Genomic DNA, 15,489 nt, shown 5'->3' on the forward strand with positions numbered 1-15,489 from the left:
ACATCTAACAAACGCTTGGACACAATGCCTTCCAAGACTTTCCAGACTTAAGTCATAGATTCTGTCAATAAGTGCCATTCTTGTTAAAGAATCTACTTGAAAATGACCACTCCTCTATTACAAATAGTTCAATGTTTCATAATAAGAAAGTTTTCAATTCAATGGGTTCTTAAACATAATATCTTTTTTTTTTTTCAATTAAATTATAGAAACTGGATTTTTAAGAAAATGGTTTATTTCATGGTATAAACTGGAATACTTTCGCTCCTATTCTTTTAATATTTTAGCATATATTTGTTTTGTTCTTACGAGCCAATAATAAGCATCACAGATAAAAAATATAACTAACGCAACTTTTTAAATTTGTATTGACAATAAGAATATTTTTATCTGTACTCATAAAACTAATAATGATTTGACAAATTCAAAATGTGATTGACAATTTTTAATCTTTTACCTTATTTTTGTGTTTCGTGTTTATTTTTAAAATTGTAATAATGGCAATGGCGGAAAAGAAAAACGAATATCCGCCGAGCGTGGAAGCGGATAGACGCTTGTTGCCATTCGATACATGGGAAGATTACTTGGATTCCCTCATAGAAATTGCTGATCTTTGTAATCTCAGGAGTATCCAATCCGCTCGTACTGTAGCTGCTCTGGGTTATAGGTATAATCTATGTGAACTCCTAATAAAATACTTTTACTTTTTATTTTATGTTTCTTTAGTAATATTTTGGTAATAATTTTTAGTTAAAAATTATTGTTGATTTTTTTAATGCGTTTTATCTACATTAATATAAAAAAATATTAGAATTTCAAGTTTCTGTATTTTTATATATATATTCTTTGTATGGGATGAATGAGACTGTGAAGACTATAGATACATATCATTCCTTTTTGGAAGGGAATAGATAGTGTGGATAGATAAATCAAATAAGTACTATTTATTTCATTTATGTATATTTAAAATATAAGCGTTTCTTAGTTTCGCCTAGTTACAAGACGTACAGTTATGAATTACGGCATTTAACACGTGCCTTCCATAAATTCGACAAAAATTGAAAAAAATAAGAGAACTACTAAAAAATAGTTTACCTATTATAAATATCATAGAAAATGCAGGATGTCTAAATATTCTTAATATTGTTTTTTTTTCTCATATTTGTTTCATTGTATTACAAAAAAAAAACATATAAAAAATATCTGAAATCAGAGCCAATGGCGATACGTTAACCGAAAAAGAGTTCTACACTCGTCGAGCTGTCATACACAGTATAGTGTACCCCGTGGTGCGGCCCCACGTGCTGGTCAGCGAGGGGGCGAGGATCGACGATCCCTTTAACCGCGAGCTGGCGGCGCGGGAGAGGGCCAATAGAGTTGGGGCTTTACAGGTATTAGTTGTACTTAATTTAATAATTCCAAAAAAATTGTAAGAAGTTGTTAAATATATTTTTATATCATTTTTTTTAACTTTTTAGCTTTACGCTGTATCTCGCATATAGCAGGGTAGGTAGAGAGAACCTTTTCCAGGTTCCCTGGTGTTTAAAAAGTTCGTTCCCTTCATGTCACTTCCGTTACCCACTTTCTGCCGAATTGTCGTAAATATTATCATGTCGTTTAAAAGCTTTATTTTTGAGTTCCATGCTATATACCGCTATAGCAGGGTAGGCAAAGGGAACCTAGTGTTAGGACACTCTGCTTCCCACTCTTCGCTCAATTTTCCTAACATTACGTGTGTTGTTATAACAAAATCTGTAAAATTTATAATATGTACCTAATATATAAATAATATAAATAACTTGAAGCTTGCACTCAAACTTATTTAAATTTTATCGACTAACAAAGATTACCATTCGGATTGCAGTCCATAATTTTCATTCGTCACTTCACCAAAGGCGGTTTCGAAATATCCGGCTACATAGACTACGCGCATCGACTCCTGACTGAGGATTGGGGGACGTTTTTCCGACGTAATAAAATGTTGTGGCCGAGAGACAACGATTTAGGGTATTATCATTGGCGACATGGCACCGTTAGGAGCAATATTAGTAGAAATTATAAGGTAATTGTATATTTGAACTTAACTACTATCCAAGGGCCCAAGTGAACGACAGTTCTGGGTTCGATGCCCACTTGGGGAAATGAAATATTTAATATTTTAAACTTCCCGCTCTGGTACCGAGGCACAGCGATGATTTCAGAGATTGCTTTGTATATTTCCCCACTTTCTATGATTTTTCTTTCTATGTATAGAGTAGAATATTTTTGTAACTGCTAGTGTTATGTGGATACATTATATTATTGTATAAAATGATAAAATAAATCTAATAATGTTATATATTTTAATTAAATTATCATTAAATTTTATCTAGCTTTCCTTTTAAGGAACACTTTACATCTACAACAAAAGAAAATTACTATCGCCATTTTCTGTCAAAAGATATTAACATCGCACTAAAGATAATAGGGTAGCGTAAGGAACTTTGTCACCTGACAATACATTTTTGGATAATTAAAAAAAAATAAAAGTAAAATTTTGCTTAATTAACATTATTATTATTAAGATTAATTTTCTCTTCCTAAGACATAGGGGCACAAAGCGTGACTGTAAACGCGACAGGTTGTGGATTCGATTCCCACTCGAGGAAATGAATGTGAGTTCCGCTACTCAACACGCAATGCCTCCAGAATTCGGTGAAAATGACTTAACACTAGGTTCCCTCTGCCTTTGGATATAGCGTGATGCTAAAAAAGGCTCACAAACAAATTCTAGATTTTCTATGTGAAATTCGAAAGTGATATAAGTTAACTATAATAATAACAACGTGCCATACTAGTATAACAACGATCGTCAACATGTCAACCAAATATTTTGTATCTATACTAATAATATAAAGCCGAAGAGTTTGTTTGTTTAACCGCACTAATCTCAGAAACAAATAGTTTGAATCGAAAAATTGTTTTTGTATTGAATTTTGTATTTATCGAGGAAAGCTAGGTTATGTTATGTTTCAGTGTAACTCACTGTTGGTATTTGTGGTCGGGTTTACCTCTGACCCTTAGAATGTCTCATATGTCTCACCTATCTCTTAGTTATTTGTATTTGACCACAAGGTTGAAGACGTTGTTAAATATGTGATATGTATATGTTAATAAAATATAGATATTCATATTGATCTGCTAAATACATAATATCTACTAGCGACACTCCGCTCTCCGCTCTCCCTTTTTCACCGAATTCTGTAAGCATTGCGCGTTGAGTAGCGGAATTAAACGCCGCGGGTTGCCCCGAACCAGAGCGATGAAATGAAAATGTTAAACTCAACTACTTATTTACACATATGTGTAGTTTGACATAGCAAGTACATATTTATATTTTGCACAAACAACTGTAATAAATATTTTTAAAAAAATGTTTTTTACAGCCAGTAATGGATCCAGATCGGGGTCTTCTATTCCAAAATCGTCACGACCATAAGATCATATGCCCCGACCCGCGCCATGACCCCGGACAGAATACCACCAAGAGAAGGATTTACTCCCCAAAATACACCCAAATTGAAATATACGATCATCTTGTTAGAAGGAAAACTTAAGTATTTTTAAATATTGAATTGCAATATTTTTTTAATTGTTTTCATAGTTTTGAATGATATATTTGGATATTGTAATATATTGTATATAGGTCATGGATTGACTAATAAAGTAATTTAACAAAAATATGATTTTTTAAATTTTCGATGCGAAAGCGAAGGCGGAGAAACATGAGCTTAATTGGCACGTTAAAAATTTAAACATGATTTTATGTTAACCTTTAATTAATAAATTATTGTTTATTAATATTTTCCTTTCTTCGCTCTGGCATTAAGGCAAAATCCTTTCGCTGAGTTTCATCACTCAACACATAATCGCGAAAAGTGAGGAACGGAGTGTCTTAGCATTACCCTTGGTTTGTCCTGCTATTTGCTCGATACAGCGTGAAGCAGTTTTTTTTAAATAAAATGAAAACATTAAATATAAATAAAAGATAATATAATGTGAATGTCATTTTATTGTAATGTGCTTATTTACTTTGGTCACTTCAAAACCTTTATAATAATCAGTTATATTCTTATTCTATTCTAATATCTAATTATATATAGACTTTATACAAAAAAAGTCTTTTTGATATTATTTTCATATAATATTTATGCAATTCTGGCGTCAAACTTAAAGGCTATGTGAAATCGAGACATCAATAACAATTTAGGTACATAATGTTAAGCTGGAATTGAACCTACTACTCTAATGCGCAGTCATGTTACTTTTATATTATTATGATTTTTAAGAAATTAAAAAATTCTAATTATTATACTGTTATTTTCTTAGAGATTCAGTAGGATGAAAAATATTAAAAGATCTTCTGGTTATAAAATTTTTCATTTATTTGATCTCGTATAAATAAATCTATAAATACTGTTTATTAAAATAGCCGTGAATATTATACGTAACTAACTAATAAAGTAGAAATATATTGTTATAATATAATAAAACTGTAAAGGAAAGGAAAAAAAAGTTTAAATATCAAGCAAATATGTTTCTCTCCGTTTTCTTCCAAATATGTGAAAAATATTTGGCAAGATTGTACTTCTTATTAAACAAAAAATATATGTAAATTAATGTCACATTTATAAAAATAGCATAATTTTAGTTATATAATATTTATAATAATGTTTTCTTTAACTAACAAGCTATGATCCGGATTCGAATCTTGTCCTTTTCGCCGTTTCTCTTGAAGCTTTGTGGACTATAGAAGTACGTAGTGTTATACCAAATATATCTTCGTGATATCTGTTTTCATCCTGTAAGATAAATATTATTTGTTTATAAATAAGGGCTCTCTACATTTAGGAAAACCAGTCGTGGCGACACATGACAGATAGAATGTGGGTTCGGTTCCCGTTCAGGGAAATTAAATATTACATATTTTCATTTCCTCGCTCTGGAAAATGAGGCAACACGCGGCGTTGAGTTCTGTCAAGTTCAGTCAAGTGATTCATAATTTTCTCCAGGTCCTTCCTCAACCCACATAGGTACACATTCTATATTCTATCTATTAGACAAAAGGCCACGTAACCCAAAAAATATATATATTTACCATTAAGTATAATATAAAGTCTTCAACTTCCTCTTCACTTAAATTAGCGTGCAGTTTAATAACTTCTTTTAACTTCTGTTGCACCTCCTCCGCCATCTTGCAATCACCGCACACGTAAAAATGGCCGCCCTCGTCCATTAACATGCGAGTTATGTCCGCCCCTTCGTCTTGTAAGAGAGCTTGGACGTGTTTCTGTGAGAGAGACAAATATCATTAAATAAATCATTATCTATTTTATACATTAAGGCTTTTGCGGTTAGGGCGTCCAATCCCGCCATCAGAATTCAATCTCGAAATGCGGGACTCGGAATTTTTAATCTCGCGGGATCCCGCATATAGAAAATTGTATGATATCGCAAGTAAATCAACGATTTAACCAACATACATAACTCCAAATAAAATTTAATTTAATTTGCTATTGGCACGAGAACAATGAAAATATACAGCCTAAATATCATACAGAATAGAAATAAATAGATAAAAAGTAATAATAATTATATATGAATTATTATTTATTTGGGTTATTTTCCGTGTAACGTGCAAATGACAACATAATAGTTATACAACGCATTAGCTATATCGGTGAATTGTAATGGAAATATGCAATTATAATTTATTATCAAATTTTATATAATACTAGCGGACTCTAATAAACCATGAAACACGTGTTCAATGAAGTATTTTTAAGAGTCTCAATTTCAAATTTTATAATAATCGGTGGCGTTTTAAAGATTTTTCCATACAAACTGTCAACCCCTTATTTGCATCCTTAGGGGGAGAATTGACGAGTCTGAATTTCAATTTTTATAAAAACAAATTTTATAAAAACCGTTGGCGATTTAAAAAAAATCCATACAAACTTTCAACCCCTATTTCACCCCTTTAGAGTTAAAATTTTTTCAAAATCCCTTCCAGATTACGAAAGTAAACATCTGTCCAAATTTCACGTTTCTACGCACAGCGGTTACGACTGTGCGTGCGTCTTACCTCAGTCAATGAGGACAAGTCCCTTTACATATATTAGATTATTTATTATATTTACCAACAATATAACACTTAATAATAATTACTAGGTACATTTAATATCTATACAACTTACTTTATTAGAACCTTTCTCTCTAGACAAAGCGAGTAGAGACTTGGTGATGACACCATCTCCTACCGCTTTCTCCTTTTCATCCTTATACAAATCCATGCCTTTGTATCGACAGCCGAAGAACAAATATATAGGGCCGGGTTTCTTAACACTCTCTCTCATAAGACTTCGCCTGTGATGCCAGAAGCCTCTGAACGGAGCTATTCCTGAACCAGGTCCTACCAGGATAAGTGGTGTTGATATGTCTTGTGGCATGTGGAATGTTGGTGCCCTGTCAATAAAAAATATTTTTTTAAAATTCACGCTGTACCCTGCATATAGCAGAGGCAGAGGGAACCTAGTGTTTACGTTTCTCAATTTACGAGACATTACGTGTTGAGTTGCGAAATCCATCGCCCCGCTTTGCTTTGTTACCAGAACGAGAAGATGAAAATAGTTAATTGGACTGAGTGGGACTTAGATGCTGTGCGGCCTGGCCACGACGAATATTAATGGAATACATGAGTAAAACATTAAATGCACTTTTTATGCTTGCAAAAAACAGAATTGTTATTAAAAATACATATAAACAGCGTCGACTGAAATTTCGTTAAAAATTTAAACGCGCGTCTGTTACAATTCAACAAAGCTTAATCGAACGGAGAATGAATAACAACAAAATAACTAGAGCCGATTACATAGTTGTTATATGTACCTATGTTAAATAAATAGCATAAATTAAGGCTATCATGGCTCAAGGGTGCAAGCGTGCGGCTGTGAGCGCAACGGTTGTTGGTTCGATTCCCACTCGAAGAAATGAAATATTTATTTATTTTTTCTTCGCTCTTATGTCGAGGGCGGATTTGGTATCATTTGTGTTTGGTGTCACAATAGATTACCTCTGCTTACCCTGCAGAGAATACATGCGGGATAGAGCGTGAAGCTAAAATAAAGACAAAATTATTATTATAAATTAAAGTATAAGAGTAAAGCAGTAACTGATTTTCTTATCAATATAATAATGTAATAACCATATACAATATCATTTCACAAAGATACAATATAAATTTATTTGCATTGTATATATTATAATAGTTTCTATTGATTTATAACGCTTTACGATAATTCAATTTGATTTTATGGCAGATTACATTTGTATCGAGTAGGTAGTATCGACGATTTACGAGTATGTTGCAGCCGTCACGTTTGAACTACAGATTTAGTAGATAAGCCTTTAGTATTAACGGCTCCCTTGGTGAGTTTTAACTTTTATAAAAACAATATATATATTTAGACATCTAAAAAATATGTTAAAGTTGTATATAATTTTTATTATAAAATTATATGTCGATTAATAATGATTATATATTTAAATAAGATTATTTATTCGCTTCATACTATATTCCGTTTATATATAGCAGGGTAGGCAGGGGGAACCTAAATCGCGTAGTGTTAAGAAATTCCGTCCCCACTTTGCGCTAAATTATCGGGTGGCGAAATTCTATGTGCTTTTTATTTTACTAGAGCAAAGATATAAAAATATTTAATAACTCATTTTCTGGAATGAGAATCGAACCAACAAGTTATGCGTTTACAATCCACACGCTGCTACTGCGCCACGATGGTCTCGTAATATAAATCTTACAATTTTTTAAATACGGAAAAATGATAGGTAAACCAAAAATATTGGCAATATGGGATCATATATATCATAAAGAATATTAACAACCATTCATATGTTAGAACTGTTTGAAATTGATCATACTGGAAAAGTATAATTTTAAACCAATTATAATATAAAGATATTACATTTCACTGAACACTGGTAAGAGAAAATTTTTACATACAGAAGAATGTTCAAGACAGTAAATACGCTACTTGAATTGCATTCAGCTTTGAATTTGTGGACTGTATCTAATTGTATTCTCAATGGTTGAGGGTTCAATCCCTCTATGGAGAATGAATTAAAATAATTTCCCTTAGTAAGAACAGTTTTTCACTAAGTTCTACCATGTCAATATCTTAAAATCGGGTAGAAAGTGGAGAATTCTTATAATAATGTCTTGATATGAAAGTAAAAATATAATGAATATTCATTAAAAATGTCTAAAACAGAAAGAAAATGTAAACATTGTTGAAGTTATTCTATTGTTAATTACAATACTTACCGCCTTATAAAAGCGTAAACTTCATCGCCAGGTTTCAAACTTTCTAAATAAGTTGAACAGACACCGTAATGAGTTGGGCCTTCACCGTCTGAAACAATTTGTTACATGAATATTATATATTTTTAAAAGTTAAAATTTACATGTAAATTAGGTTTTATGAAATAGATTAGGAGTAAAAAAGTGTTTTTGTTTTATTCTGTATGAAAGAAAGTATAGACCTTACTAATTCTACTAAATTTATATAAATATACATATTGTAATTATGATAATCTACAATTCGAGGAAGCACGATTCATATACAAAAAATATTATATTTTTCGGGTCCACTAGTATTGTTATATAAAAATATTATATAACAATACTAGTGGACCCGAAAGCGGCTACGCCCGCTTGAACTATACGAATATTTATTAAATATATTTATGAAATTATTTTCAGTTTTCAATAGAGAGATGCGTTAAGCAAGCTCATTTTAGGTGACGTTTTCTAACAACAAACTTTGCAAATCGTTGCTTAGCAACGGTCGCATAGCGACGCTTGTTATTAACATGGCGGAATAAATTGCATATCAAATTAATAAGTATTTTAATATATTGGTATATATCGAAAATATTACAAATATGAGAAAAAAAGTATCCTATGTTCATCCCGAGACCCTCAAGTATCTCTATATGAGTATTTTATAATTATTAAATTAGCGGTTTGGCCCTGATTGCGTAAAAGACAGACAGACAGACGAATATTATATTTCGAATTTATAATATAGGTATGGATAAGTATTAAATTAATATTCCTTAATAATATATGGTGAAAATAGATAATAAAATTAAATGAGGGTATAACTATTGTCTATTATACGGAAAGCTAATTTTAGTGATAATTACCGAATATTTTGCTTACAAAGTCAGTGATGTGAAAACATTAGTGTGTTCCTGTTCTAAAAACAACGCAGATAGTGAAATTGGGTCATAGAGAGAGATTTTACTTCCTATGCATATAATAAATGTAATAGGGGATCTTTTCTATATGTCGTTCAAATTTTGTGGATAGATTTTGATTAAACTTTTTTGTTTTTTAGTTTCCGAAATTACGATGTAAAAAACTCGAATGAAATCAGGCAAGATGGTTTATGCGGCTGCTCTCTATATATACTGATAAGTATTAAAAATAATAACTTTAAAAAGCTTACGTGGAATTATTAATAGAAATATCATAACGGGTTGTAAATGGAAATAGTATGGCAAAAGTCATAAAGCTAGCACGAACGAAGTTGTTAGGCTACTGATAATATAATAGTAATTTCAATGTTGCTTGCAGGATGTGTTACATACAAAGTTGTAAACGCTTACAGTTTTAAGTTTTCTTATTAATATATATTTTAAGTATATAGAGTATATTAAACACATGTTTCGAATTCTGGTGAAAAATGGTATGACAGGCAGATTTGACTTTAGGCTATCTTTGTCTATTCTACTATACGGGAAAATAATGGTAGTATATTTCGAAATACAACATGTAATTCATTTTTGTTTCATAAACAACTACAGTCTAATGTACATAAATATCTTTTATTTTCTGTCGGTTAAAATTAAACAAAGTAGTACTCGAATTTAGAGGTTATTATAAGTAGTTCAAATTCTATAATATATTTATGTGTTTCAATGTTTAAGCAACAAGAGAAATGATTATACTTAATTACTCAACTCTGCCAAGACAAGCCGCGGCGTTAAATTCCGCCACTCGATACACAATGTATTAATTTCGATCTAGGTATATTATTTGTAAATTTGATTTTTTTTATATAAATCAAAATTTAACTTACTCTGTGTCCTATAAACGACGACAGCAACAGTTAAATGCAAGTGTCCCTTATGTGCCCTCGGCGAGGACGACACAGAGTAGTACCGCGGGCGCAGAGGTGGCAACAGTGCTGCGAGTAACGCTGCGTGAGCTCGACATGACTGTATGCGGTCTACCACTTCTGCTAAGTTGGGGGCGTGGTGGTGACTCCACTCGTCGTATTTGTTGGAGTCCTTTTGAATCAAATATAAAGAAATTAGTTTTATAATAAAGAATTCCTTTTCGTAGCATTTTCGATTATTTCATATCAGATAGCAAAGATTATGCAATTCTGAATCCTATATTATTAATGAAATACATATCAATTGTATAAAGATATTAATATTATGGAGCAGTTAGATAAATGATTACCAATTTTGAGGATAACAACGTGTCAAAATTTTCTTTTCAACTTATATTTATTTATTTATTTATTTTAACACATTTAAATGAACACCATAATTGAACTTATATAAATAAACTTATATAAATGCTTTATTCCATACAGCACTTCTATAAATCTTAATTTGAACGTAACCTAACATTTCTACCGCAATGATCACTCCAAAAACATATAATTATTATTTAATAGAAAATATTGACAAAAATCACTTATATACCTAAATTGCAATATATTTTAATGATATACACCATTTCTACCATTCTTACCTCAATAAGTTCCCTCAAATAATCCGCCTCGCTCTGTTCACTGCACACTGAGGCGAGATACTTCAACACCTTGGTGGAGGGCGGTGACGTGATGTCCAGGAACCGCGTGTATATCTCCCGGACTGTCAGCGCCGGGAGACGCTCGTGGAACTCCCAGGACTTTACCGCACCTGATTAGGATTATTTAAAGATTTTTTTAGGGTTAGAGGGATGAAGAAAAATAAAGAGGTATGGATATAATATACTATATACATAACTTATGTATGTGTTATTTTTTATAAAACAACTAGTTTGCTGAAAGATAACATGTCAATTGCATGTAAAAAAATATATTGACGAGATCTGACTCGATTTATTGAATAGAAAATATGAGAAGAATAGAAGAATTTAATTATCCAGATATGCTCCGTCGTCAACTTTTCGCCCATTTTACAAATTTAGGCGCAGAATATAATATTGAAGTTTGATCAGACTGAAAAACTCTTTTATTTCAATCATAAAACAATTTTGGGCATTTGGCCCCAATTCATCCTTTTCAGTTGGACAGTAGGTCAACATCGGTACATCTATTTTTTAACTTTATGCTCTATCACGGGATACCACGAGAGGTCGACCGAACCTAGAGTTAAGACTCTCCTTTCCACAACTTTTCGCTTTTTTGAGACATTGCGAGTGGTGAAACTCAACGCCGCACTTTGCCGTGTCACCAGAGCGAGGAAATGAAAATATTAAATCATATATCATTCATTTCTTTGGATGGGAATCGAAGGTACTTAATAAATATTATGTATTTATTTAATAAAAAAAAATCATACCAGTAGGCGTAAGAGTTTCCTTCATAACCTTTAATTGCACGGGTTTGTCGAAATTGTCGACTCCCTTTAACCTTTCTAGCACAGCGTCGACGATCTCCTTCCTATTGCACGCCATTATACCGACGTGGTCGCCGGGTTCGTATTTGAGTTCAGACTGGAAAAAATGCAGAATATATATTAAATGCAGAAAGTAAAATAATTTTTATTGTAATTTGGCCTTTTTATAATAAAATGAGCTTGTTATATTTAAGATCCATAGATATTTTCGTAATATGTGCTGTTACTGTGCTTATTTGATTAATATTAAAAATACACAAAAATAGGAATATATTTAATTTAAATTTAAATATACATGTTTAGAGTAGATTAAGCAGATGTCATGTTATAGTAAATTAAAAAAATAGTGTTCCCTATATTGTAAAAGAGAAATTTTAGATGATAATAATTCGCAAATAATATACTACTTAATAAAATACTTGCGAGGCATGTTGTGATAGAATGTGAGTGATTTAGTGATAGTGGCACATCACTCTAACACTCATAACTTAACGAAGATTTCAACTGTATCATAAACAATGTTAGATAATCTTATATTTAATACTTACATCCGATTCCATATCAATAAATATGGTAGATCTATCATTGGTTGATTCTCCAAGATATTTATTTTCACTTATTTTGCATGTAATAAAATTCTTCTTATTACTATATTCGAGTGCAGATTTCATATCTCTTTTGCTATCAGTTCTACTGAATTTCACAGTTTCTTCAGTCAACGGTATTTTACCGAAAGCCTTCTTAGCATCTTTTACCATATCGTTTTCTTCTAGACAGAACGTTTCGCAAGCAACCTGAGATATAAAAGATTTTTATATAAATTATGAAATGACTATTCATTTTATTTTAGCCTCATTTCCTGTTTTCCGTTTATAGCAATGTATATAGAGGTAACCTAAACACTTCTCCCCAATTTTCGAATCAATGTCTGTTGAATAGCGAAACTCAACGCTGTTTTTTTTTGTAGGTACAAGGAATAGAAAATAAAATTTATTCCTGTGATTGGAAGTCGAACCCACAACCGTCACGTTATAATATGTGCTCTTATAAGTTTTTTTCATATACTCGTATTACATAGAATATGCTATAAAATATTTACACTTACATGAAATATATTAGACGACCAAACACGAAACTGTTGCTCCTGCCCACACATTTCATCCCCACAGTTTACTTCCAATAGTCTCTCCCCTCCTAAATCTTCCAAGATTTTATCAACAGTTTTACCAAATTGACAATATTTTGGGTAAACACTAGACCCAAGAGCAAATACTGCGTAACACACGTTACTTAGTGGTCCTATGTTTTCTGCTGATGACGTCACTGTTATACTACCTAATATGATATAACAAAATAACAATATTACATAAATAATACAATATTTTGAAGATTTTAAAGTGTTATTTTAGATTTAAATAATACTTAGGCAGAGTAAGCAGAGGGAAACTAGTGGGACGACACTCCGTTCTCCACTTTTCACCGGATTGCGTCTTGAATGGCGAATTTCTATTAAATATTTCATTTTCTCAAGTGAGAATCGAATCCACAAGGGCCACAACTGCCTTCTGACTTTTTTACTTACTTTTCTCACATTTATTTTAAGTTGCAACACATTTATTTCTTCTAAAGTACTAAGTACTATCAGATTCACTTTTAATTAAAGATAACATTTAACTTACTCTTATTAGATTCTAGCCTCGACAATTGCCTTTTATAGTCATTAACATTAGTTTTATTGGACTCCATACGTGAAAGCTGTTTCTTATATTCAATGCTGGGCGTCACACTGTTTGTACGCATTAGAGATTTTGGCGTCGGTAATTTTGTGGGGCTGTTAAAATAAAATTAGAATATTATTATAATTATATGCTGAAAAAAGAATTTGGTAGAGTTTCGTATCACATCGTGATAAATATAGGTTCAAATACCATGCGGGGAAATATTAAGTAATGTTTATAATAGCATAGGGAACCTGTAAACTCAGTGGTAAGATATTCCAATCTCATGAAGACACTTCAGTTCCCCATTTTCTGCCATGGTTTGGAGTGATTGCGTGTTCAGTGGCGTAACTCAACGACGCTTTGCCTTAACACCAGAGAGAAGAAATGAAAATGTTAAATATTTAATTTGTATGCCCCTGGGTCACCACCATAAATTTTAATGACTTTAAAAGGCTTTCTATATTACTAAATACTCACCCGGCACTGTCGGTTTGATCGCCAGAATTCTTCTTCTCATTACATAGCATCTGGCAAAGGTGTTTAGCGAAACCCTGTGAAATTTATACTTACAATTCAAAACATATGACTTCACAAATAAATATGAAAAGTAACACCTATTTTGTAACTACATATATATTGTTTAAATATGAGTTAAATGGATAGCCATATTGGAAATATTGTTCTATCTCATCGTTATATGTGGTCTTTAAGAATTTATGCTTTACTAGCGACCCGATTGCGGCTTCGCCCGCTTTAACTACTGAATTATTCATATAATGTATGTTTGCAAAGCACTTAAGATAATGTGAAAATTAATTAAACCCTAATGCAACCCGCATTTTCGTAGTTCCAATAAGGATTTTTCAATTGTTTTTAAAAAAACACACTTGAATAAATAACACAAACAACAGAAAACTTAAACGAAAGAGATTATGAACCCCAATACCCCAATGATATTGCGAATATTATAGGAAAAGCATATAAAATGCTCGGTTTTATATTTAGACAGGGGAGTGATTTTAAGAACATACATACATTTAAGCTTTTGTATAATTCATATGTTAGACCTTACTTAGAGTATGCCTCGCCAGTCTGGAACCCACAGTATGATAAATATGTATTTGCAATTGAAAGTGTCCAAAATAAATTTATACGGCGATTACTTTACAAATTTAAATTAGATAACTCTCATAACCTAAATATACTATCATTAAAAAAACGAAGAGGATATAGAGATCAAATTTTTTTGTATAAATTGTTACACAATCTTATAGATTCCAATTATCTGCTAAGTAATATTCACATAAAATGTCCAACTTTTAGTGCCAGATCTAGAGACACCTTTTACATTTCTGCTCGAAAAACCAATTATGCCCAAAATTGTTTTATACTAAGATCTTGTAGGGCATACAATAATTGCTTTAGTGATATTGACATTTTTCATAGTAGTTTGATGCAGTTTTCATGTAAGATCATTGACAAAATTCAAAATTCTGTAAATCCTAACCTAATGTAAACCTTAACCTTTCATTCGTAAAAATCTTTGTTTTTTTTTTTTTCTCTTTAGACAGTAAATTTAATTTTTAATTGTTAATTAGCAACATATTCACTCCATGTTTTATGTATAAGTGGAAACTTTATTGGCAGTTGGAATATGGATATGTATTATACTAAAAAGTACTGTAAAATGCTGTTTGTTTCCCAACTTAAAATAAATAAATAAATAAATAAATAAATAAATAAATATTTATAGATTGGCAAAATATTTTATAAATTATATTTGGCGCCATTTTAGCACAGTGGCATAGTACTTAGATATGGAGAGCGGTGGTTATGGGTTCGATTCTTATTTTTCCTCACGTTTCTAAACATTTCCTGTTGAGTAGCGAAACTTAAAACCCGGATTTTGTTTTATAAGAACATGGAAATAAAAAAAATACTATAATTATTTCACCGAATGGAGAGATGGGGTTTTTTCTCAATGCTTGAAGCTAATAGAATATTGTAT

At 31.5% G+C, this 15,489-nt stretch overlaps 2 protein-coding genes across 2 annotated transcripts in view; one reads left to right on the top strand and one right to left on the bottom strand.

Moving 5' to 3' along the window:
- The first annotated feature begins 384 nt into the window (after nt 1-384).
- On the top strand, nt 385-3,734 carry LOC146527847 (cilia- and flagella-associated protein 299-like). Its single transcript, XM_085205050.1, has 4 exons — nt 385-667; nt 1,214-1,391; nt 1,865-2,062; nt 3,426-3,734. The coding sequence occupies exons 1-4, from the start codon at nt 498-500 to the stop codon at nt 3,594-3,596; spliced, it is 717 nt and encodes a 238-aa protein (XP_085061176.1). The 5' UTR covers nt 385-497; the 3' UTR covers nt 3,597-3,734.
- A 299-nt stretch (nt 3,735-4,033) lies between these two features.
- LOC146527848 (nitric oxide synthase-like) overlaps nt 4,034-15,489 on the bottom strand; it is a 38,490-nt gene continuing 27,034 nt past the window's right edge. The window contains exons 12-22 of the mRNA XM_085204750.1: nt 13,959-14,032; nt 13,440-13,591; nt 12,866-13,095; nt 12,309-12,554; nt 11,704-11,857; nt 10,889-11,058; nt 10,203-10,413; nt 8,381-8,468; nt 6,237-6,504; nt 5,138-5,329; nt 4,034-4,841 (exon numbers count right to left, since the gene is read on the bottom strand). Of these exons, the coding sequence (XP_085060876.1) occupies nt 4,731-4,841; nt 5,138-5,329; nt 6,237-6,504; nt 8,381-8,468; nt 10,203-10,413; nt 10,889-11,058; nt 11,704-11,857; nt 12,309-12,554; nt 12,866-13,095; nt 13,440-13,591; nt 13,959-14,032 (1,896 nt within the window). The 3' untranslated portion in view covers nt 4,034-4,730. The remainder of the gene's footprint in view (nt 4,842-5,137; nt 5,330-6,236; nt 6,505-8,380; nt 8,469-10,202; nt 10,414-10,888; nt 11,059-11,703; nt 11,858-12,308; nt 12,555-12,865; nt 13,096-13,439; nt 13,592-13,958; nt 14,033-15,489) is intronic.

This window comes from Heliconius melpomene, chromosome 20, assembly GCF_056956725.1.
Source record: "Heliconius melpomene rosina isolate 202511_hmr_F chromosome 20, ASM5695672v1, whole genome shotgun sequence".
Lineage (NCBI taxonomy): Eukaryota > Metazoa > Arthropoda > Insecta > Lepidoptera > Nymphalidae > Heliconius > Heliconius melpomene.